This window comes from Nanorana parkeri, unplaced genomic scaffold, assembly GCF_000935625.1.
Source record: "Nanorana parkeri isolate BGI_ZX_2015 unplaced genomic scaffold, ASM93562v1 scaffold550, whole genome shotgun sequence".
NCBI classification, from domain to species: Eukaryota; Metazoa; Chordata; class Amphibia; order Anura; family Dicroglossidae; genus Nanorana; species Nanorana parkeri.
In genome coordinates, this window is record NW_017306818.1 from 177,926 (window position 1) to 203,529 (window position 25,604).

The 25,604-nt window shown below is 41.2% G+C and overlaps 1 protein-coding gene across 1 annotated transcript in view; it reads left to right on the forward strand.

Annotated features, from left to right (window-relative positions):
• The window catches only part of LOC108791427 (histidine--tRNA ligase, cytoplasmic-like), a 123,238-nt gene that overhangs the window by 19,424 nt on the left and 78,210 nt on the right, over positions 1 to 25,604 (forward strand). Inside the window, exon 3 of the mRNA XM_018561914.1 lies at positions 16,804 to 16,911. Within this exon, the coding sequence (XP_018417416.1) occupies positions 16,804 to 16,911 (108 nt within the window). The remainder of the gene's footprint in view (positions 1 to 16,803; positions 16,912 to 25,604) is intronic.

The window sequence follows — 25,604 nt, forward strand, 5'->3', positions numbered from 1 at the left end:
AAGATCTAAGGCATATGTGTCAAACTCAAGGGCCAGGGGCCGAATCCGGCCCTCCAGGCCTTTTCCTAGACTTCTAATTTCAGGTATTAAGTTATTACTAAAACCAGTGATAATCGAATGCAGAGGCAATTATGATAAAGATCAGATACATTTATATACATTTATATAGTCTTACATATACCTTTTGAGGGCAAGCAAAATGTTGATGTGGCCCACGATTAAATTGAGTTTGACACCCCTAATCTAAGGTATTAAAAGTGCCCTTATGTGTTGAGTCAGGAAGCTTCCATAACTTACAATGATCTGAGCTTTATAATAGTTTTTCGTGACCTTGAGACCATGTTAGGAACGGCTTTCATGGCTCCCCTGGAATGTACTACAGCCTCTTGCCACACTGTCCTTGCTTTGCCCTCCCCATGATTGACATTTATCATGTGTATTATAATACTTCTTGTAGACTGCAGCGGTTTCTTAAGGAAAGGGGTGTGCATAATTAGGGAGATTCAATTAGGATAGAAGTTAGGATTTTCTTTTTTCTTGCTCAAGTGCAGCATTCGGTGTTCTCGGCAATGAACCTGTTCCCTTGAAATTATTTATTTTCATAAATCAGCCCTTGCGTCTCTTGTAAGAGTTTGAACGTAAATTTTTCAAATGTTATTGTAGTTTACCCTTACTATTTTTATATTCGAAATAATTCATCTCCTCTACCTTCTGATGTACCTCTCCAAGCATACCACCGCTTTTTAATCAGAACAGCTGTCAGTTAAGGAAATGTATGTGTGTATTGGTACATAATATACCACTACTAAAGTCAATAGTTTTCTCATTATTCATTCTATTTTGTATCACTGTGAAGGGCTTGTCATAACTTGAAGGGCAGCTGATTAGATGTCATCGTGCGTCTGATGTTGCTGTTATTTAAACTGCATGTTGATGTTGTTGCAGGAAATACTGACAGGGAAATATGGAGAAGATGCAAAACTTATTTATGACCTAAAAGACCAAGGAGGGGAGCAGCTGTCCCTGCGCTATGATCTTACTGTATCCTTTGTAAAAGTGCAACTTTTCCTGTTTGTGCTCCCCATAACTGCAGCCTTTATCATCACTTGAATCAAACTCTGATTGGATCAGGTACAAAATGGCAACATCCTCTGGGCTAAGTTGTGTGTGTTTTAGAATCACCACATTTCTTACTACAAAGGGGGGAACATGCATTTGGTGTACAAATTGTATGTTATTATTATACAGGATTTATATAGCGCCCACAGTTTGCGCAGCTCTTTACAATGTAATACTATATATACTGTATATGTGTGTGTATATATATAGTTTGTTCAAATACTACATACTCCAAATTCAATACCTGACAACAGTGTACATATAAACATAGAACAAAATAAATTATTTCTAAATGCAAATAAGTGAACAAATACAAGTGTCCATATAAGTGATCAAATTCCCCTTCCGACGATAGAGAAATGTTCAGAGGCCGGGGGAGGCGTGGAGGTGCATTCAAGTCAATGGCACCACAGCCACGCCCCCCCACCCGCAGTGAGATCGCCGGCACCCGGAATGCAGGCACATTAGTGGACGCGGACTTTGCGTTGTGAACAGGCCCTTAAAACTATTACATTTCTTTTTAGGGCTGGCACTTTCTTGGGTAAATTACAACATAAAAGGGCCAGGGAATGGTAAAAATGTTTGCAATTTGATATTCCTTGCCCTAGTATATTATAAACACTAACCAGCAGGGAGCTCATAGTACTTTCTTTCTACAGGTACGCCATTCAATATAGTATAGGTTTGGTGCACTGTCTACTGAAATGCATATTAAAGCAGAAGACCTGCACCAGGTACAAACAGACAATCCCAAACTCCTGATAGCTGTTTCATGGCCCCTGCACCTTTTTCAAGGAAGTCAGCCCAATCTTGAAAATGCATGCAGAAGGAAGGGGTTTTTAATGTTCAGTTTTGAGGTAACCGTTAAATGGACTGTTGAGTTTGGTCCTGAGCACCATGGTATGATCTGTGGAACAAAAATGCCTGATCTATTGTGTAAGAGAACCTCTATGAGGGATTATTGATACTAAGTACAGCTCTTAGAGGCTCCAGAATATGTTTTGTGCTTTCAAAATGAAAACTAATATAATAAACGCTTTCTCCAGGATGCAAAAATTGTTTGCCACATTACAGAATACAGTATATTAGGAAAAGTAGGGAAATTACAGGAAGACCTTTCTTCGTTCTATATGTATTTATTAGCATTAAAGCCTTTGTATCTGCTGTTACACATTGGTTAAAAAGGGGTCAAATACAAGTGGCTCCACAAGTTCACAATAAGGAGTTGGCTGCTGTATCTGAGCAGTTTGGAGATCCCAAAATGTATAAAATCCTGTACACACCATAGTTATCTATGTATTGGTAGCAGACCTCTGTCCTGAAAGTGTGGGTTGCAAGTGCATCCTAGCAGATGGATCTGAGCAGGATTAATGGCCTTAAAGGAGAACTATGGGGTCAGTGTTTTTCCCCATAGTTCTCCTTAGAGTAACGGGAGGACACAAACTAGCGTCCTCCCGTTACCCTAAGCTCAGTATACCGCGAGCTACAGCTCGCAGTATACTGAGACGCCGCAGCCGGAGCGGATCCCGACATGGACGTTGAGATCCGCCCAGCTGCGTGAGTGACAGCTGGCTCTGCCCCCTCCCCCATCCGTTCCGCCAGTCAGCGCTGGCAGATCGGAGCGGGGAGAGGGGAATCCAGCCCCTCCCCCTGTCACGGCAAAGAGCCGTGACAGGATCGAGAGGTGAGCGAACCCGGTATGTGTTTGCTCACCTCCCGATCTACTGAGCCGACCTGTGACAGTCTCATTGTCACAGGTCGGCTAGAACTATGAGGTGAGTGGAAATCACTCATCTCATAGTTCTCCTTTAACAACCTGATCTGAAGGTGATTTGAACCACAAACGATACAACAAAACACTCAGAATTAGTACACATTTGTGAGGTACAGTGACTAATGATGAAATGCACAGTGCATTGCATTCTTGATGATATTATGGTATACCTCAGATAACCACACAGGAAACTTCTTTTCTCCCATGGTAAATCCCTGAAAGCATAGCTGACAGAGGAATATTGGCATACAAAGTCTCTTCTGCCAAAAAAATCTTCCTCCCTCCTTCAGGGATTTTTCATATTCTGTGTACACTGTGTACACTGCATGTGCCATGCAGTGTACACACTCAGCTCTTTCACAGCATCTCTAAGATGCAGTGAATGGGCCGGTTGTTGGGGAGCATGCGCAGGAGTTACATCATCAGTGGCCACCCAATGGCCGAAGATTGTAACCAGTGTAATTGCTGATCAGCAATTTCTTGCTGCCAAGAAAAGTGATCTAGCCAGCTACAAATTACCACAGAAACTAACCAGAGAGATTTTGTAGCTTCCACAAGGATGCTAGTGTGACAAGACACATAATCAATTATATGGCTGTTAGTTGATGTGCCAAGGAATAACAGTGCAGAGGTTTACTGCTCAACAAAACAAGTTTTACTGACACACACTTATTGTGTGTGTCAGTTTATTGTGTCTGAAAACAGTACTGTCTGTGGTCTCAGCAGCAGCCAGTAATTTTCAAACCTTTTTCAGTTGATTGCTTTTAGAGAGGAGAGCAGTTATTTGGGTCAAGTGCAAGCTATTTTTCATGCTTTGAGTTATAGCTTTTTCTATAATTATCTGTATGCAAAAAAACTGCTTGTAAACAACAAGCTCAACAAGATTGATTCTGTGTAATAGTTAATAATGATTTTTATCTAAAATGACAAATGGAACTAGTGAATGCCCTAGACATTTTTCATGCCTGGTGAAATACTAAGAGTCATGAATGGAAGGGTTTGTAAAGCCAAAAGCTTTTGGATAAAGTGGGCAAAAATGCGAACTACTGTTGGGTTTTGTAATGCTATCCAGAGCCCCGTTAGAGAGATTTTCCCTTTCTTCTGTCCAGCTGACAGTGGGTTCACCAGAGAAAAAGTGAAGCAAAATATGCAACAAGGACACTCGCAGAAATATAAAATCTAACAGGGGTTCTAGCCTCCCTGCTTTCTAGAAGTTTTATTTGTGTCTGAGTTACTGTTGCAGATTCTCCATCACTTTCGGTCTAGTAAAATGTAATCAGCAGGGGAGCAAGTGAGGGAAAGTCTCTCTGGATTGAGCCCTGGATAGAATGAAAAACTTGAGAAGGGTCCTGTCGCCACTCTATACAACACTAAGAAAATATGTTTTGGCTTGACATACACAAAGTATTTAAAGCAAAACTAATCCCGCAAATACCTTTCCTCCGACAATGCGACACCTGGAAGCTTCTTCACCGGAGCTGACTTTTTTACCTGTTTTTCGAAGGGATTTAGCATCTTTGGCTTTCTTAATTGGCCAGGCCAGGATGATGTAACTCCCACACATGCGCACAGGAAATCATTTATCTTGGCACCGAGGCATGCCAAAAATATACAATGAGCTAAGCATGAGCAGCTAAGTGTTCATTCTAAAGCAGTTTTAAAGCAGGCAGGTAAGAATGTTTTCTTTCTCATTTGTTGAGGGACATTTGGGTTATTCCTTCGCCTACAGGCAGATTTGGACACTGGTAAACAAAAAAAAACAGTGACCAGCTGCTATAGCCCCTCTCACTCCAATCATGCTTTAGTTTTTTCCTAGTTGTCACGGTTTCTTACCTTTCCTTGTCCAGTTTCTTGCAGCATGGCTTGTTTGCAGTGTCTCTAACACTGTTTGTTCCTCTTTGCCGCCCTTCTATGACTAAAACCCATTAACATAAATATTCTGCAAATACTGACAAAACGCCTGACAAATGATGCAAACACCAGTTGACTATTTAACCAAAAGCTGGTCCATTCAGTCTCCGGCCTTGCGTGTGTTCTGATCTACCAAGTGCTCTGCAGTTATTACTGTTCTCCATATACAACCCTGACCTTGGCTGACTGATCCCCTGTTTCCTGACTCTGGCTATTGTTTCCATTCATCCTGCTCTCGGTCTTCCCTGACTTTGTTCAGCTGGCTACCCGCTTTGGCATCTGACCTCTGGCTTGGCACTGACAACGTCCTGGACTTTCTCCATTGTTGTTGCCATTTATGTTTATTGTTATTTTCAATCAACTCCTTTTATTTTTTGAACCTGCACTTTAAATTTCTGTCTGGTTTCTTCTGTTCCCTAACACTAGTGTCCTAGGAGCATGGAAATATTTTCTATGCAGAGAAAATTTTAACCATTTTACCAGCCATATTTTGCCTTCAATCAACATTACCCTATATGTTGTTTGAGCTGGTCTCTATATGCAGCTATATGGATGATGTATCCTCAACAATATCTTTGGAGGCTGTACTGGAAAGTTTGCGTGGCTTTCCTGAAATGTGTCTTAGGGCACTGGGTTCCATATTGTGGCACCAGTCACCTGTCAGAATACCTAAACGGAGTTAGCAGCTGATTGGCTCCTTCGATCAGCTGATCGAGGGATACTACGTGGAAGGATGTGGACGGCGGCACCCACTGTGCAGATTTTGGCCGGTACATCAAGAACCGGCTGAAATTCGCACTGTGTATTCCTGGCTTAAATGTTTTGCAACTTTTTATCCATTTGAGTAGTCTTTTGTTGAGAAATGGGCTGTCCCTACTGTGGACCCAGTAATATCCCGTCTTAAAAAAGTATACAATCCATCCATAAGATGTGCCTGTTTTTAAGTATCCCATCGATAAGCTTTTGGAGACCTTTTTAGACCTCTGGCTGGCCCTGCATTACAACCTAAATTGGCTAAATTATGCTAGTTTGTCAAACTTTAGGAGAATGGACTAGAGTTATAAGACAAGATCCTATCTCCCTCCAAACTGATCCGCTGTTTGTGTAATGCTTTCAGCTTATGTTAACAGTTCTAGGCTATTGTGTTGATGGATTAGATGATATTACCCTTCTTGTGAAGTGCAGAGAACTCCTTGGTTAAAATGCTGGGAAACAGGCATGCAAAAAATGTTTATTGTGCAAGGGTAGCGTTATTTTAGTGCTGCCTTAGACACCCTCATCAAGGATGTCAATGTGGGTAAGAGTACATAAATGCAAAAACAATTGACTAAGTCCAGGACGTCATCAGTGCCAAGCTAGAGGTCAGAAGCCACAGCAGGTAGTAGTCAGCCGAACCAGGCCAGGAAACACAGAGCAGGATTAACGGAAACAAAGCCGGAGTCAGGAACCAGGAGGTCAGTCAGCCAGAGCCAGGGCCATACACAGAGAACAGGAATAATAGCAACGCCCTTGCCTGATCAGAACAAACGCAAGAGCAGAGACTGAATGGACATGCTAATGGTTAAATAGTGAACTGGTGTTGGCATCTTCACTCTGAGACAGGAATTTGCCAGGAGTTGCAGAATAATGGTGTTAACTGGTTTTAGCATAAGATGGTGCCAAAGAGGAACAATGGTGCCAGAGACACTACACAAGCCATGCTGCAAGCAACTGGACAATGGGGAACAAATTGGGAAAGCGAGCATGGAAGGCATGGAGGAGGGTGAGGGCGTTCACATCAGAAGTAGGAACCTAAGAACGCTCCTCTGGACTGTAGCCTTTCCAGTGGACCAGGTACTGGACTTGATCCCTGACCTGACGAGTGTCGAGGATGCTACGTATCTCATGCTCCTCATGGACACCAACAGGAATAAGATGAGGGTGAGGAGGAGTGGTGGTGTAACGATTACAAACACTAGCAGTTTCAGGAGCGAAACATTGGAGATACACATGGCAGAAGGGAGGTCAAGTGTGTAAGCAACCGATTTAACCTTCCAGAGATTACAGAAAGGCCCAATAAAACTGGGTGCCAATTTCGGAGTAACCACTCTGAGGTTGAGGTTACGGGTCGACAACCACACCCTCTCCCCGACTTGGTAGGAAGGAGCACGTAGACACCTACGATCTGTCTGGAGCATATGGCGATGCATAGAGGCATGCACCAAGAGGAGTGGAGCACCCGAAGATGATCCTCCAAAGCCGGAATGCCCTGAGGCATAAAAGATTCGGGTAACACAGATGGCTGAAACCCGTAGCCATAAATGGGGACATTTGGGAGGATGAGTTGATAGCACTGTTCCTAGCAAACTCTGCCTAGTGTAGCAGATCAGCCCAATTGTCATAATGATCCAAGACATAGCAGTGGGGGAATTGTTCCAGGGCTTGGTTGGATCACTCAGCGGTGCCATCCCAGATAGCAAGGATAACTTGCCACAAACATGTGCCAGGGTTAAATTGTAATTCTTGTTAACTTGCTGCACACATTCTTGGCAAGTTGTAGACTTGCAGAACACTTGCAGCACAAGTTTTAGTTGACACTTTTTGAATTTGAAGCAAATTTGCTTAGCAAGTCTGCAGCAAGAGTCCTGCAGGTCCTAGCAAGAGCTCTGGGGGTTTTCAGATGAGGGGGTTTCCTCCCCCTCATCTGACAAACCATTGAGGTTTCTTTTATAATTTTATAAACCTATGACGGATGGGACACTGACGGGAGAGACACCTGGGATGTGGACCCTCTGATCTGTCATTACTGCTTTATCACCTCAGCAGTGGGGTGAGTGCGCACCCCATAGGGGGCATTTTTTGGACACTTGAAGCACAGTGGTGTGGGAAGAATTTATCCAACATCTTGAAACATTCATTTGAAGTTTTTTTTGGACTCACTTTGAAGTATATCACTAATATCACACTTGCTTTTATGTTAAATGGATCACCACTTGGGACTGTTTTAAAAATTCTATTGTTTTGGCTGGCAAACAGTGATTTACAGTTACACAAGCGCAGATTTTACAATTTTCTAGCTCTGCAAGCTCGCTGGTCTGGAGACTTGCAATGCAGACTTGCTGTAATTGTGCAACAAAATTGTGAAGCTTGACAAGTCTGCAATAGTTTAGCAAGTCATTTTCAAACTTGCAGCTCAATTAATTGCTATCTGGGATTAGACTGCATATGATAGACCAAGGAGTCGAATTCCCAACTGAGTGCAAAAGACCCACCAAAATTTAGAGACAATATCCTTGGGTTTGCCATGTAAGCAGAAGACCTCCCTGGCAAACACCGAGGCAAGCTCCTGAGCCGTGGGCAACTTTTTAAATGGCATGTAAGGGCACATTTTGGAAAAGCAGTCAGCAACCATGAGGATAACGGTATAACCACTAGCCACAGGAAGGTCAACGATAAAGTCCATGGTGGGAGCAATGATGCTCCCCATTGGGAATAGGTTGTAGTAGGCCCACAGGAAGGTACCAAGGTGACTGGCTTTGAGCACAAATGGAAAATGCTGCCACGTAAGCAGCAGCATCAGTGGGAAGAGAAGGCCATCAGAATTGGTGAGAAATAGCTCATCCTGTAAGTCATTTGATTCTTACCAGGGTGACCAGCAGTCTTGGAGTTATGGTAAGTTTGCAAAGGTTTACTGCGTAAATTCTCAGGTACAAAACACTTATCACATGGTTTCTCAGAAGGAACCATGTAATGAGGGGCCAGAATCTGCTCTCCCAGGGGAGAGGTTAAATTGGTGCGGATAGTTGTCAGAATATGATCTGGAGGAAAAACCTGAGTGGGTACGGAGTCTTCCCTGCACAATTTAGAATATTGACAAGGCAGGGCATCAGCCTTATAGTTTTTTGAGCCGAGCAAATACGAGACAATTAACACAGCCTGGACCCAGGGGAGTCTGCACTTAGAAGTGTTCCAGGACCGGTGCCACAGCGTCCAGGTTCATAACAAATTGAACAGGTTAGTCTCTAGGTACAGCAATCTTCTGGAGGAAGCAGTGGATGGTCTGGTAGCTGCATGGGAACAGCACAACCTGATCTCTGCCTTTCCTCCCCCGAAACTCCTTCAACTGCTTTGCAAGATTGAGATAGAGGGCATTCTGGTAGTACTCATTGCTCCAGATTGGCCCAGGTGGTGTGGTACTCTAACCTAATCAGACGCCTGGCAGATGCTGCATGGCCTCTTATAAATCATCAGGACCTTTCATCTCAAAGGTTGGTTTATCATCCTGATTTATGGTTGTTGGCTTTAACGGCAAAGTTGTTGAAGTCCAAGTCTTGAGAGACATGGGTATCTCCTAATTGGTGATTCCCACAACATTATAGGTTAAGAAGTCTACTTCTCAAAAGATCTACCATCGCATGTGGAAAGCATACTAAGCCTGGTGGAAGGAAAAAAGCTTTCATCCCAGAAAATACTCGGTGGGCTGAATCTTCACCTTTTTCAGTTTGGCCTGGATCAACAGTTGGCCCTGAGTACCAATAGGGCAAGATTTCGGCACTTTCAATCTTGTTCTGAAGTCCACTAGCTTCACGTTCTTTGATTAGGACCTTTGCTCAGGGGGTTTCTCATGTAGCTTCCCCTGTGGGTTTAACTGTTTCTCTTTTGGATCCCAATTTTCTTTGTTTGGCTCTTCATAAGTATGGTGGTGTTGAGACCCAGACCCTTCATCCATCCCAAGGTGTTTTTGGCTCCTCACCTCAACCAGGACATTGTTCTTCTGTCCCTCTGTCCAGCTCCAGTGCATCAGAAGGATATTTCCCTCCAATGTTTGGATGTAGTAAGTGTTGTACATCTTTATCTCCACAGCACCTATTTCCATTGCAAAAATTGACAGTCTCTTTACCCTACCAGTCCGTAAAGGGGAACCTGCTTCTCTTTCCACTATTTTGCAGTGGCTCAACAGATCATCAGCCAAGCGTATGCTCTTGAGAATAAGTTTCCACTGTTTCCTTTTAAGATTCACTCCAAATTTGTTTTTGCTTCTTGGAGTTTTCGGCATCAGGCCACTGTCTACCAGATTTGCAAGGTTGCCATCTGGTCTTCTGGTCACGTCCTCACTAAGTTTTACCATGTGGATGTTCAGGACTCCTCTGATGTCAGCTTTGGGTGTAAGGTCCTTCAGACAGCCCTTAGTTTTGTTGATGTTATGTGGGCCTGTTGGTGTTTTCTTGCTGTTGCCCACCCCTCAGTTGGACTGCTTTTAGGCATCACAGTTGTCCCTGAAACCCATGTCCCTCAATAGGACAGGAAAGAAAAATTAAATTTTTGTGCTTGCCTTTAAAATCTGCCTGTAAAAAAGTGAGGAAATCTGCAACGTGGACACAGACATCAATATAAAGCTGTAATAGAGACTGAAGGTAGTAGAGTTTACTTGATTCCAAAATATAGTAAAGTTAAAATAGACCGTTACTATTCTGTCTCTAGATCACATATTGCAATCATGAAATACTAAGCGAAAAATGTAAAAAGCGGCAGACAAATATGTTACCCCATAAATATATAGACATCGGGTTATGACGAGATTGCACACAAAAGTCAACAATATTGCAGAGATAGCTCTATGTAAACAATATAGTGGTAAGATCATAGGCTGGACCTGCTAGTCCAAATATAAATACACTTTAGAGCACAATGTTTGATGCTTTAGAATGCTTTTATCTTCGAATATCACAATGCAGGTAATTCTAATAAGATATTATTTTAAAAACATCCCTCAAGAGACTGAATACTGGATGTTCAGAAACCATAATTTGTAAGCTCCTGCATAGTAATTGTCCCATATATTGTTAGACTCCTGGATAGTAGTTTGTTTACAATTGCAAATGTCAAAGCACTTATAGTTGATTATTCCCAATAGCAAAAAGTGTTTGTTGCTCATTCAAATATTCACTCTAAATGGCAAAAAATAATAACATGCATCATACATATAGTATGTTGCTGTAATTGTCATGAAAATATCTGAATTTCCCGTGGAAAACCTGCTTAGTGTTTTAAACTTCTTAGATGAATGCTCCAAACAGTAATTTGTGAAATGTAGCAAGTCCATTCAAAGAAAAAAGTTTAATATCATAGTTGCCAACATTTCAAAAAGTTTTGCAGGGACACCTTTTTTGCTGTGTGTCCAGCAATCCATTATAGGTGAAATAATGTACTTTAACCACCTCGCTACCACCCTACTGTTAGAAAACAACAGGGAGGTGAACGTCCATTTCTGGAATGGCGTCTTAAAATGTAATTCAACAAATGGCCGCTGGGCACCTGCTGCGCCTACTAATCTCTGTGCACCGAGCCATACTCAGGTGGCGCAGTACACAAAGAAAGTGTACTGAGCCGATACAAGTGGCTCAGTACTATGCAATCACTTTAAGAAACTAATTACAGAGGTCACGTGTTACATGTTACTGTGTTTAATGTTTATACTAATGATTTCTCCCCTTCCTCTAACTACAGAGGAAGGAGAGGAATGGTAGTAGTTTGTGAAGCTGCTGATTAATTCATTGATTTTTTTTTTTTTGTAACACTTCCACTACACACATCTTCAAAACTACTGATCTCCAGTCTGCCTCTCTATTGTGACCTGTATATTAACCCTTTATATCGCTTATACTGCACGTCTGCACATTAACCACCTTCATCTCCCTCTTGCCAATGTATGGTATCTCTACATTAACCCATTGACCTCCTGATCCCTCTGTGTATGACATTATGTGCTGTATCTAGTTCACCATTGCCAAGCACCATGATTTTAATACCTCAATACCATCATGTTTCCTCATTTCCTTAAATTTTGCCAAAAGAAATTAGATACCATTGGGCATCTAAAAGGACATAATGTAAGGGGTGTACGTAGTGTAATTTTTTTTCTTAACAAAAAGTAAAGGAAAACTTTTTTTTTTTCCAAACGTTTTGGCACTTTTTCCTTTCTGTAATAAGAAAACACAAAATGTAGTGGTTATTAAATACCATCAAAAGCTCTATCTGTCTCAAAAGAAAGATACACAATTAATTTGTGTTGAGTGTTGGATGATGGAATAATTGTCAATTATCACTATTACAGCATTGAAAACTCCTGAGTGACCGCGGTTCTAATAGTTCCCCACTGTAAAAAAAAAAAAAAAAAGAAGCTTTGTAGATATATTTCATTGCTGTAAATGTGGATATGATGGAGTTTACACTGCCTGGCCGTAACTGTGGTTTAGTCTTTTGGGGCTCCATGTGATCTTTTGTAATCTGACGCATATGAAAGGTCATTGTACTTTATCGTGTCTCCTAGAACATATCATTTGCTAAGGTGCTTTGGGAGGGCCAAAGGTCTGAATCATTGTCCTGGCCTTGGGCAGGCTAGGCAGTAAAAACAGCTTCAAATAACCATTTAAAGTAGTAAATTATATTTACAGAGCATTTTGGGGGGTTTGGGGGCAGAATTTTAGGTATACGTAAGAAGGTACAATTAGAGATCGATTTAATACATTTTGCTCAGATGTCCTTTGCACGGCACTAATGCCACTAGATGGCACTGAGAAGCATAGGAATTTCCTATGCTTCTCAGCCACATCTAGGTGCACTAATGCGGTATACCTGGGCAGATCATTTATAAATCAGCCCCTTGGTAATCGAAAACAAGTAAACCAACTGAGATACTACTTTGGAGAATACTTACACGTTAATATGTAAAACATACCATTCCTTTGCATGAATGTATGCCTTTTAAAGACTACCTATGATAGTCTAACTATGCTTCAGTCTGTATCTAGCATTACAGTGACCCTGTAGCAAACTAAAATATCAGAATAAACATGAAGAAGATTATAAATAAAGCTGAAGCCAACAATCCCTGCTGAGAAATTGTTCCCCCGAAGTTCTCCTGTTTCACCGGCAGTGCTCACTGGTTCCTTTTATCACCACCTAATACAGCTACCACAGGACAAAATAATGATGTGGAGGTTGGCGTTGAAACCAGTTACACACCAAATCGGCACTCCCTGAAGTGTAGGTTTCCCAGCAGACTTTGTGGGGATGATTGTTCAGCAACGAAGTAGGGTCCGGTGGTGAAAGCAGCAGGAAAGTTAAATATTTGCACTCTTCTTTTCAGGTAACAAGTTTATTTTGATATTTATATTGGCGACAAAGTTGTTTTAATGCTAGCAACTGACTGCAGCATATATCTCATTTTTAATTTTGCCCATAGTTATATTTTATTGTTATTCTTTTATATTATGCTGACATCTACCACAGTTCTACACAGAAAAGCAGCACGGCATATTCCTTAGCATAATTTAGGTCAATGTAAGTGAAATCATGTGCTGTCTGCCTGTATTAAACTTGCTGAAGGGTGACCGCCCTGCTCTGTACATATGGACATACCAATTGGATGGCTAATTGATGATAGTAAATTATGATCCATTAATTATTTTATAAAGACGCAGCTGCAAGACTGAATGTAAACTGTTTTCTTAACTCGATATAAAAAGGTGCCTTTTACTCGCTATCTGGCTATGAATAAAATTAACCGTATCAAACGCTACCAGATTGCCAAGGTTTACAGACGTGACAATCCAGCCCTGGGGCGCTACAGGGAATTTTATCAGTGTGTAAGTAACAGTATATTATATTTTCTAAAATGGATTGCAATTTTAAAAACTCTGTGGATTAAATTTTTTGCTGCTTAGCATTCACACACTGTACAAAGTACATAAACTTAAGCTACTCTGTCACACAGCCTGGTTTACATTGTGATTTCTACATCAAGGGGTAACCCAACATTGGCACTTATATGACCCTTTTACTGATGAAGTGTTCCATAACCAAATAGCAGTTGTAAAGGGACAAGCTTTTGCTGTTCAACTGTCATTTTCAAGTAAATCATTGAATCTGATTGGTTGCTGTCAGTTGCTTGAGAGTTATCTCCTTAAAAGGTTTTATAAACTAGGCCCACTGTCTTTGGTTAACATGGAACTACAACCTCTTATTCTTTACAGACAATTAAAATGCCATCTTAGCCAATGGATTGGTTGGTCTAGTTCCACTTTAAAGTTATAACTAATATCGCTTTTGGATTTTAGTTATAATTGAAATATCACTAGTTGGCAGACTAGGGGAGCCTAGGCTGCCAAGTCAGCCTTTGGATTCTTATAGGCCTTGGATACTGATTGCAATAGCGCCTGACTATTTTGGTGCTTTAGGTATCTTACCCACCCATATGTGTTTTAGCATCTTCTGTTGCATTCTTCATAATATAAAATTATTTAAAAATCGAACAGAGAGAGTGTAATCCTCTCATAATAGCAGCAGTAGTTGTGGAGACCCAGAAACTCAAGCACCGAGATCTCACCAACAGAATTCCCAAAAGTTATAATACACTTTGAAATATAATTTATCTGAGATGCATCAGAATTAAACCAGTTAAGTTTGGCATGAACTGACCCTTTGCTCATCTGCCAAACCCTGCTCCCAGTTTGGCATAATTTGGGCAAACCACACCCGCTTTCCTCAAGACCTAAAGATTGGAATGTCATGAGGTATGTTGTTCCTTAAAGAGGAACTTAAATGTACAAGGTGTGCCCAAAAAAGGCAGGCAGAGGTCAAATAACCAGTCACCAGCATTGCTGTGTTCTCATGCAGCTGATCTTTCCCATTACTGAATTACCATGCACTATTCTCTGTGTAACGATGGCCACCTTAGTAGAGGCAAGGCTTGGCTTCCCAATGTCAGAACTTCCAGCAACAAAAACAGTGAGCAGCACAGTAATGACATCCCTAAATCCCACTCCAAATCTCATCAACTAGCAGTCAGAAACAGCAGTGTTCTAGATATCACACTGCAGATTGACAACCATGAGGCTGAAGGCAAAGGAGTGCTTAGTCACCCTCGCGTACCAGAAAGTGCACTGCTATTTTTCAGGAAGAGTTTAACCACCTGCTGTCCGGCCGTTGTAATTAAACGGCCGGACGGCGGCTTCTTGAATGCGGGTGGGCGTTTTTAAACATCCCATCCCGCCCCGCTCGTGCCCACCGCTCTGCTGTGCCCGGTGCGAGCCCGGAACCAGCACAGCAGCTCTGCGGTCGGAGATCAAACGGAGATCAGTACAAGATCTCCGCTTGATCTCCCCCTCCTCTTCGGAATGCAGGAAGTGATGTGTATTACATCACTTCCGCATTCCTCTGTCACTCTCCGGTACAGAAACCGGAGAGAAGCTGGTGAAGCAGGTGTTTGCTTCATCAGCTTCTCTGGGGGTACCTAGGTGACATTAGGGGTCTTAAAGACCCCTGATGTCTCCATAAATAGGACTTGTCACTCAAAATTGGCTATCACAAAGGGGGATTGTTAGTCCCCTATGTGATAGCAATAAAGTTACGGTAAGTGAAAAAAAAAGGTTTAAAATAATAAGTTAAAAAAAATTAAAAGTCACATATAAAGGTAATAAAAAAGTTTGTAAAATGTTTTAAGTCCCCCGCCCCCCACATACACGTGCAAACATGCGTTGAGTGCGCCTACGTGCGGAAACGACTATTGCATCCATTATGCCGCGCATGTTACATATCTCCGCGACCATCGCAGTGAGAGCAATAATTCTAGGGCCATCAATCACTGATAACACTAAACTGATGAGCGGTAAAAGATTTTAAAGCGTCGCCTATGGCCAATTTTGGGTATGGTAGTTTTTGCAAGTTCGCGGGCACACGCAATTTTAAAGCTTAACATGTTTGGTGTCTATTTACCCGACGTGACCCGTCTTTTATATTTTGCCCAAAATGTGGGTAATAATAATAATTGTTTTATAACATAACGTAGGGAAAACAGTTATTTTTTCTCGAAATTTTCGGTACTTTTCTCATTATATAGTAAAAAATAAAACCCCCAGTGGTGATTAAATACCACCAAAAGAAAGCTCTGTCTGTGCCCAAAAAATTGTATAAAATTCATTTCTGTACAGCGTTGCATGACGGAATAAATGTCAGTCAAAGTACCGCAGCGCTGAATACGGAAAAATGGCCTGGACAGGAAGGGGGTATAAACACCCCGGTCAGCAAGTGGTTAAAGCAAAAGATACATTTTCAGGGTACAGCTCAGGCATATTTAACATTTCTAAATGTTTCCTATAACAGCAAATATTTTTTTGAGTTTGGATCCACTTAGAGGCCAGTTAGAAACCTGGGATATTCAAAGTGAGCATATAATGGAAAATCCAGACGTTATCTTCAATGACAAAGTGTTAGAATGATCAGTATACATACAGAAATATATGCACCTGAAGTTATATCCCAATGTAAAATTTTCATTTAGATTTCTAACATGGGCCAACCTACTTTTACCTCCTGAGCTTCCCAATTGGTCAGTGAAGCTGCCAATCACACTTAAAAACCAAAAAGGAGGATTGAGAGGTAGGCCAAGGTCTATCTTTTACAGGAAAAGTGTGGATTTGTATAAAATTCCAGCAGCCTAAACTCTGGATCTACTAAAGGTTTTGACATGTTTTCACTGAAAGGTACTTTGCTTATGGATTTTTTCCATCATATTTTGATTCTGCATTGCCCAGGTTTGTGATTGTTTTACTTTAAAGCTGAAATGTAATCTGCTTATATTTGACCTTCCCTGGTTTCTCCTTCCCGCCCCCCTCATCAACATGATAAGGACATTTTTAAATAAAATCCATTCCATTTTAATTATATACATTATTTTGGAAGATAAGTGGGAGGCCTAGCAACAGCATTTCCAAAGAAGAGTTTATCTTAAAACTAATGATTTGAAAATGCTGGAAAACTTGACATATTCTTACATATTTTCTTTATGTTACTGGGAAACACTCTTCAGCTTTTATAAATAATATCACTTACAACATGCTGGCATTATGAAAACAATGTTTGCCATGCTCTTTAAAATGTATGAGTTTTTAAATGTGACCCCATCTATCTTGCATGGCTCGGCCTGTCTCTATTGATCCCACTATGCATATTCATGGCAGGACTTTGACATTGCTGGACACTACGACCCCATGATCCCTGATGCTGAGTGTCTGAAGATTATGTATGAGATCCTCAGCGAGCTGGAACTGGGAGACTTTCTCATTAAGGTAAGTGCTGATCTGAAACAAATAATACTCACACTTAATGGAATGAACTAAAACCATATGTTTCTTTGCGTGGTAGGCTGTAGCAGGTTTTGCACCTTCTGCTTTTTCTTTGGAATGTGTAATTGGTGTTAAATAGAACTTTTCTGGAGGGCTCTGACACAGCATTTAGTTTGGAAAGTCTCATTATACTGTATTAGAGGATAACATTAGTAGACATGTGTTGCGGAGAGTATATAGAGGAACTGGAAGTTTCACACCCCGGGTTTCAAATGCGAGAAAGAAAAATTATGTTTCCAAAGAAACAGCACCCTGTAATCCTCAGGAAGCACAGGCAGCCGGCCCAGTAGACTTAGAGGTCTATGGATTTCCGCTTATGCCGTGTGTAGTATTGCTGTTCATTCCCCGGACATCTATTGACCTAGCTGTTTCCGACGCGATCCCTCCATCTTACGTTGCCTATGGCGTTTCATGTTTGACAAAACCAATCCTCTATTTGAATTTGAAGCAGTTGCGTTTTACTACATCTCTGCCTCCTTGACTAACTGACGGTGAAGATATACATATGACACATATCTACCATAGAATTGTCTTTCTCCCCTGAAGAAGCCCTTTCGGGGCGAAACATGTAGGGACCTATAGGAGTGCTTATACCATTCTGATAACAAACAACAACATACATCGTAACTGCACGGTATCGTCACCAACTGGTGAACCTGCATATGTATATGTATTTTTATTGATGATTATGAATTTTGTTTTTGTTTTGTTTTTTATCTGAAATAAATGTATACTACGAGTTATTGAATAAATGTATTTCTAAAATTTTTATACAAGAGGTCTGGACTTGTTTCTTAAAAGCCCCCTTTTCCTTTTCCCTTTGGGTCTTTGCACACCCCACTGTGGAAACATAATTTTTCTCATTATACTGTATTGCTCTCTGCACTCTATCTGTACAGGAGACATGATGCATTTCGTATTATCAGGAAGTTTTGTTAAAACCTTAATAGAGACTTTCCATCAAATTCTTTTTTGCATAGTAAACTTTTCAAAGCCTTTTCTGTATCCGTTTTCTAGGTTTAAAATGAACCTGTTATATTTTTTAAAAGTTAAGAGAACTATGGGGTAAGTGTTTTTCCCCATAGTTCTCTTAAGGGTCACGGGAGGACATATACTAGCATCCTCCCGTGACCCAAAGCTCAGTATATCGCAAGCTACAGCTCGCGATATACTGAAACCGACGCAGCCAGGACAGATGACAGCGTGAATGACAGTTGGCTCTGCCTACCTAGCCAGCTGTACCCGCCTTTACCCCCCCTTTACATGAGGAGCCCCCTCCTTTCACATCAGAGTTCCCCTTTTTTTCCACAAGTCCCTCTTCACATCAAAAGCTCACCTTCATATCAAGAGCCCCCTTCAGATCAGGAGCCCTCTTCACATCAGTGCCCCCCACCCCCTTTACATCAAAGCCCACCTTTTATATCAGAATCCTCCCCTCTTTAACAACAGGTTGTCCTCTACTACCTTTATCAGCATGAAACGCTTTAAGGTGTGAACTTTCAAATTTACTTTTACTAGATGTCAAACCTAGCAGACCAGAAGGACCTTCTCTTAGGCAGGACTTTTACTTAAAACTGAATCCAGTTTGCTTACAGCTAGCATAAGTACCTGGATCTGTCTTGATATCAACCTGAGTTATCCTGTTCACAGCAGCACCCGGACTGGGAAAGGGAGGGGAAGGACTTTGAGCCAAACAGGCTCTGGTGCACATATGGGAAAAAAGAACATGCTGAGAGGAGGGGAGAGCAGTGTGAGAGCTAATAACTTAAAGTGCTATTAAAGCTTCTGTTTTTTTTTAGCTCTTTCTGTTTACTTTAAAGGCTCCAATAGCAGCACAGCGAGAAAGTGTATGTCCAACCAAAACTTGTTTTCTATGTTTTTGATAAAATGTAGAAAACAGAATATCCAAAGTTACATTATAGAGATTTACTCTCACACCCTGACCTGCTAACAATGTATTACCAGACAGGAAGTGAGAGGAACTCTCCAACAGCACATTTTTTTTCCTCACTTCCTGCCTGATAAAACAGATGTCACTGAGACAGAAAGTGAAGGTAAATCTTCCTAGTGGAGCCCTGAAAAGCAGTGAAAACTCAACAAAGGTTCTAATCCTTCCCTTATTTATCCAAAATAGAAAAAAAATGTTGTCTTGTGATACACTTTAAGTCCAATCACCGGGCTGCGGGTGAGGAAGTGACACCACAGGATTCCCTAACTCTGAGAGTGGTGGTGTTACCCTCCTGGCTATGGTGTCTGGCAGAAGTGTGTGAATCACCCTGGACTTACTTACAATTGTTTGACAGGTTAGCTCTAATTCTTAATAATAATGCAATTCATTTTTATTTGAAAACAATAAGTGGTGGTGTAAAACACTGGCATTGTTTCACAAGGTCATTTGACAAATGAAAATTAGTAGACATCAATATTATTATTATACAGGTGTTATATAGTGCCAACAATTTGCACAGTGCTTTACAATATAAGGAAGACATTACAGATGCAATACAAATTAAGCCAGGATGGCCCTGCCCGTGAGAGCTTACAATCTAAAAATTTGCCAAATCTGTGTATAATTGGTGTATTTGTACTCTATGTAAAATAATCCCGTAGAACACTACACACCTTCCATTTGCCTGCTGGTAAGCCATATAAATATTATGGTTGTGTGAAAGTAGTGGGTTATCACATCATGGAGTGCTGGCTGCAGCCGTGTTTAGCCCCACGGAGTCACTTTTATATATTTTCAAGCTCATTATAATGCTGCTTGCTTATGTCCTACAACAACCAAACCTTGTCCTGTAAACCACAAATTTTGTTTGTCTGGAGCATGTAATTGATTACTTGTTTAGAAAACTTCATTCTGTCTGTGACCAGACATATTGGCACATTGCCTCTATTTTCTTCCAGTAAGAACAATTACAAAAGGGTCTTTGTGACCTTTTAAATAATTATTTTTTATTTTTGTGGCGCATTAGTAGTGGATTAAAGAATGAACTTAAAGGAAAAAAAACTCACTAAAAATATACTCTGATAGCAAGAGCAAAACTTATTAAAATAAACCATATAAAATGTTGGATCATGCATCAAGGGGTCTAAAGACAAATGAGATAACTTATTCACCAAACTAAAAGATGGAATACATTCATCAGACAAAAGCAGGTCGTGTACCATAAGCCGTATGTAGCAATGCCAGCCAACTTCACAACCCACACCAAGCAACCTGTAGGTGGACCTAGCACATATTCAAGCTGGTCTGAGCTTTTATTTTGTTTGGAAGGCCAGGTAAGGGTGTAATGTAAAGCCACATGTCTTTCTAGCAGGATTGCTCCTGTATAGACAAGATACATTGCTGAAAACCTAGGAACCTCTCAATATTGTAGCTTGGTTATGTACAGAAATCTGGTCACCCTGCACTTAGTTGGTGGAATGTTATAAGCTGACTGCATGGCTTCATGAGAGATTCATTTTAAATACAAAATGTAAATGTATCTAAGCCCAAAAACTAAACATTTTATATATTGCAGCTTACCAGTCCTTAGATGTGGTAGCTTTTTTCTTTTATTTTATCCTAGTTTTGCAAATAATACACTTATTTTCAGTGGCTACACTCACTGACTCTACTGTATCTATGGAAGAAGGTTGCCATTCAAGCTGGATTTTAAACATGTTTGCCTTTGTTCCAATCCATTACATGGGGAAGGGGAAATTAGTAGTTTACAGAAGAAAGACGATACCATTGGAGAAGAAATAAAATTGTTCAGCTCACAGGAAGTGACGCAGCATATCTAACTGGAACAACCGTTATTTTTTGTACCTGCTTTAAAATGTCCCAAGCTTGAAAAGTGAAAGCTAATGCAGCCACTACACTACATCCTAGGACTGTTGAGGTGCAAATTATTACATTTTTTGTTTAGTTGTCCTTTAAGTTAAGTGATTTCATTACATTTAAACTCCAAAGACATGTTTTTGGAGGTTGACATTTCCTTATATACATGCTCTACTTAATTTCATATTATGCATAGAAACAAGGTTTATAATACATTTCCATATATTGAAAACATTTTGACCTTAAAGTATTATTACACTCTCATGCATTTATGTTTAATAATCATTACAGAACAAACAAATCAATTGCCTAGCAAAGTATTTCTTTACATTTTTGCCCAACCACTTACAGTCATTAGGCACAAACAGCCGACTCCAACTCTCTTAGTTCTGCTTCACTGAATTTCCTGTCCAATACAAGATCACAAAGGACAGAGCAATCTCCAGCAGTTGTACATCTACTAGCTTGGAGAAGGAAGAGGAAGGAGTGAGGAAAGGGGAAAAGGGGAGTGACTTGCCTTGCTGTGTTTGTGGGGCAGACTCATTAGTAAGACCTCATCTGGAATATGTAGTTCCGTTTTGGGCACCTGGTCACAAAAAGGATGTTGTGGAAATGGAGAAACTGCAGCGAAGGGTGACCAAACTCATAAGAGGCATGGAGGAGCTCAGCTATGAGGAAAGATTAACTGACCTGAATTTGTTCTCTCTGGAGAAGAGGTGATTAAGGGGGAACATGATCACCATGTATAAATACATAAATGGTCCATAGAGTGAGCTTGGTGCCAAATTATTCACTTTAAGGTCACTGCAACGGACAAGGGGGCACTCTGCGTCTGGAGGAAGCTCAATTAATTGTTTAAAAAAAAATCTGGATGTATTCCTAAATGTACAGAACATTACTGGATATTGAGTTCTTATAGGTATATTAAGTACCAGAGATTGTTTATCCAGGGAATATCCGATTGGCTTATAGGATCAGGAAGGATTTTTTTTTCCCCTATTGGAGCAAATTGAACCATGCTTTATAGGGGGTTTTGTTGCCTTCCTCTGGATCAGCAGTGGGCAATTGTGGGCATAGCGTTCTGTTTTAGGCTTTTCTTCTTTTTTTTTTTTTTTTCATATCTCTAAGGGTTGGATTCGATGGACATGTGTCTTTTTTCAACCCGACTAACTATGTAACAGCTTACTAGCACACATAAGGGTGGCTCCATAGGACCCTGCAAGGGAAAGGAGCCAGCCTAAAACTGGATATCAGGGCCAGTGCTCAGGAGACCAGCTGATTCTTCAGCAAACTAAAACATTTAAACATCAAAGAGTAGCATCCATTTTAATAATTAATCAACATTTGAAATAGCTTAAAAACCTTTTGACTTTAATACCACTGTAAATTGATCTCTTTTACATGATTATCTAAAAAATGTGTGAAAAGATTTTGCATTGCCTGTTAGCCAGGTCACCTCTATAGTGCTAGAGTGAAGTGATAATGTAAGCTGTGCCCCATTTATTTGATCCTGTTGTGTCTGTCTTACATGCTCTGTATCTCAGTGCTTTAAATGTAGACCCCAGACTTCATTTCTCTAGATCGGTAGTCCACAAGCCTTCTCTTTATAGACCCTTGCATTAACTAATCCTTCTGGCAACATGAGGTACCTAAACTTAACTTCTCCAGATTGGTAGTCCACAAGCCTTCTCTTTAAAGACCCTTGCATCAACTAATCCTTCTGGCAACATGAGGTACCTAAACTTAACTTCTCCAGATTGGTAGTCGACAAGCCTTCTCTTTAAAGACCCTTGCATCAACCGATCTTTCTGGCACCATGAGGGAGACACATTTGTATAGGACAGCGCTATCCAACTGACAGCCAGTGGTGCCTTCTTCTGCAGTCCACAAGCTCCCAGTTACATAATACAGCCAGTGCAGATAGCAGCAGGGTGCAGAGTGGTCTGCATTTGAGCACCCAGCACTGTCTGTCAGGTGGAGTGATCCACTGCCTGACACTATTAGTATATTTCCTGCCTGATGTTATTAGCAGTAGCATAAGCATCATGTGTTCAGGTCAGTTACCACTCAACACCAATAAAAGGAGGCTTATTTTTGCTCCCATCGAACACAAGGGAGGTGAGGTATTTAATGCTGCCATTTTCACCAGTGAAGGGGGGATTTATTATTGCTGACACTGAAAACAATATTAGAGGAATTGATTATTGTTGCCGTTGACACCAATGCTGAAGGTTATTATTAGTGCCGCTGACACCAATGTTAAAGGTTTGTTATTGCTGCCACTGACATCATTGTGGGAAGGTATCTCCGCAGCCTCTGATCTTAGTTGAATGCCATTTCTCAGAAACCCTTGTTCAGCTGTTGCTGTGGCAGCGCGTCGTTTCCATACAGGCTAAAGTGTGCATAAAACCGCATTATGCAGGCTAGAGGAAAGGCTCCTAAGAATGAAGCATCCTAGAAGAGGGTTATCCTTGCATGTTTTTTCTGTTTTATTAGATGTATAGCCTCTGTCTAAAGTTTTTAATTTGAAACTGCAAAAAGCAATTTTGTCATTTAGCTGGAGCCCTACTTGACTTTTGTTGCTTGTCGCTTTTAAGTTGGACAACACTGGTCTAAAAAGAAAGCAGATTGGGCAAAAGAGCTTTTGATTGATTGTTTAACATAGAGCTTATCTGAATTCCAGGCAAAAAAAAATGTAATGTGCTATGTCCTGGCTTACCTCTAACAAAGTTTTTCAATGCAATTGCTCTTGTCTGTACGACAAAACAGTTTATAGGAAATTCCCGTATATTATAAGGAATTTCTATTGATTCCTAAAAAATTCCTATATTGGACTTTTCTATACTTATCAGCACCATCTAGGGGCACTGGTGCTGAGCAAGGTTTTATAAATTAAGCCCTTATTGTTTTAAATCCGTGGTTCTCAACTGGTGGGTCGTGACCCAAAAGTGGGTTGCTACCCCATGTTCAGCGGCTCGCCGCATTTTCTAGGTGAGAGGCTCCTCTGCCTCCCCCTAGCACAGCACTGTCGGTTCTCGGGCAGAGCAGCCATTCCAAATATGCTGCCCGGTGCTGAGTGTAAGCTTGAGGTGGGCTGGGTTTATGGCCGCGAGGGAGCTCCATCCACACGTGCATGCTTACAGCTCCCCCCCGTGTCCTGTAGAGATATCCGGACCGGAGTGATGTCACATTATGGCACCTCTACAGGTGATGCACATATGGAGGGCGCTCCCTCACAGTGCATTCTGGTGTGGGAGTGCATTGCATTGCCATTAATTTAAATTAGGGATGCACAGATACTTTTCGAGTACCAGTGCAGATACTTGGCATTATCATGAGAACTACCAGGGTTGCAGCGGTTGCAGCTGGGACCTGGCTCTGGCGCTCCACCACTGTCCTGAAATCATTAGTCTGTATTGTTTTAGAAAAACTGTCACATGACAATAAACAAAAATGTATCAGTACTCGTACTTGTAAGTACTCGGCGAGTACCAGTACTTGTACTCGCAAAACTGGTATCTGTGCATCACTTTATTTATATTTATAAAAACAAAATCGTACATTAAAACAGAGATGTAGAAATCCCAGGAGCTCCGTGTGCTCCTTACAAATGACAGTGGCCTCCTAACTGTTGAATTTTTCTCTAGTCTAGTCTTGGAGCTCGAAAGTATCGGTACATGTACTTGGTATCTGTGCAACCCTAATTTAAATGACATCCCAAATGCATCTCCGATGCAGTTCTATCGCCTGCATCGGAGCGCGGAGTACCACATGCGGTGCGTTCCATTGCAGTGCAACTTGGGTCGCGACTAAATGACCGAGGACAGATGTAGGTCGTGAGGTTACAGCGGTTGAGAACCGCTGTTTTAAATGATTCCCAGACTCTCCACGAGTCTGCGCCTGCGCGGCCTGGATGTGCCGGTGGACGCCCCCTCCGTGTGTGTCCCCGCACAGGGGCTCGGACCGGGGCGTGACATGTCCCGCGGACCGGGACCCCACAGGTGCTTTCTGGTTGAGAAAGGTTAGGTTAGGAAATGAAATGCTGCAATCAAGATGGAGGCCTTTTTGCTGGAAAGGCTACTGCTTTAATACCTTAAGAAAAGCACTTTTGACTGTTGCACAGACCCGCTGTGTTGGCTGGTTTTCCTTCTATACTAAACTTAAAGTAAAACTATGGCCTCCCATTAAATAATATGCGCTGGGACATTTCATTACAGTAGAGTGTGTCTGCACTTACAGATTTTTCTTAGTTCCACTGCAAAGTCCTACAGCTTCCTATAGTTAGACATGTGCGATTTGTTTCGTTCCGAATCGAAATTCGGACGAATTTTCGGAAATTCGGACATTCGGATGTATCCGAATTCCGAATTACAGACATAACGAATGCAAACGAATCCGAATTTCCATTTCCGAAATTCGGTAGCGTTCGTACGAACGTTCGTTTCGTTTTCTGTTCTTATTCGTTTCTTATTCGTTTCGTTCGTTGGAGCAAAGTGAGATTAGAGGAGAAAAATATTTTTTCCCCCTCAAATGTCACTTTTGCTGCAAACAAACGAATAAGAACAGAAAACGAAACGAACATTCGTACGAACGCTACCGAATTTCGTCCGAATTCCGAATTGACTTTCACACCCGAATCCTGAAAAACAAAATAACACAAATCCGAATTTAAAACGAAACTAAACTAAACTAATTTTTTGGCAGTGCACATGTCTACCTATAGTGTGCTGCACTGTTTTCAGAGCAGAGTTGCCACTGTCACGTAGGCTGTGCCGGCTTGCTCTACAGTGGGATGAGAAGATTGTGCAGT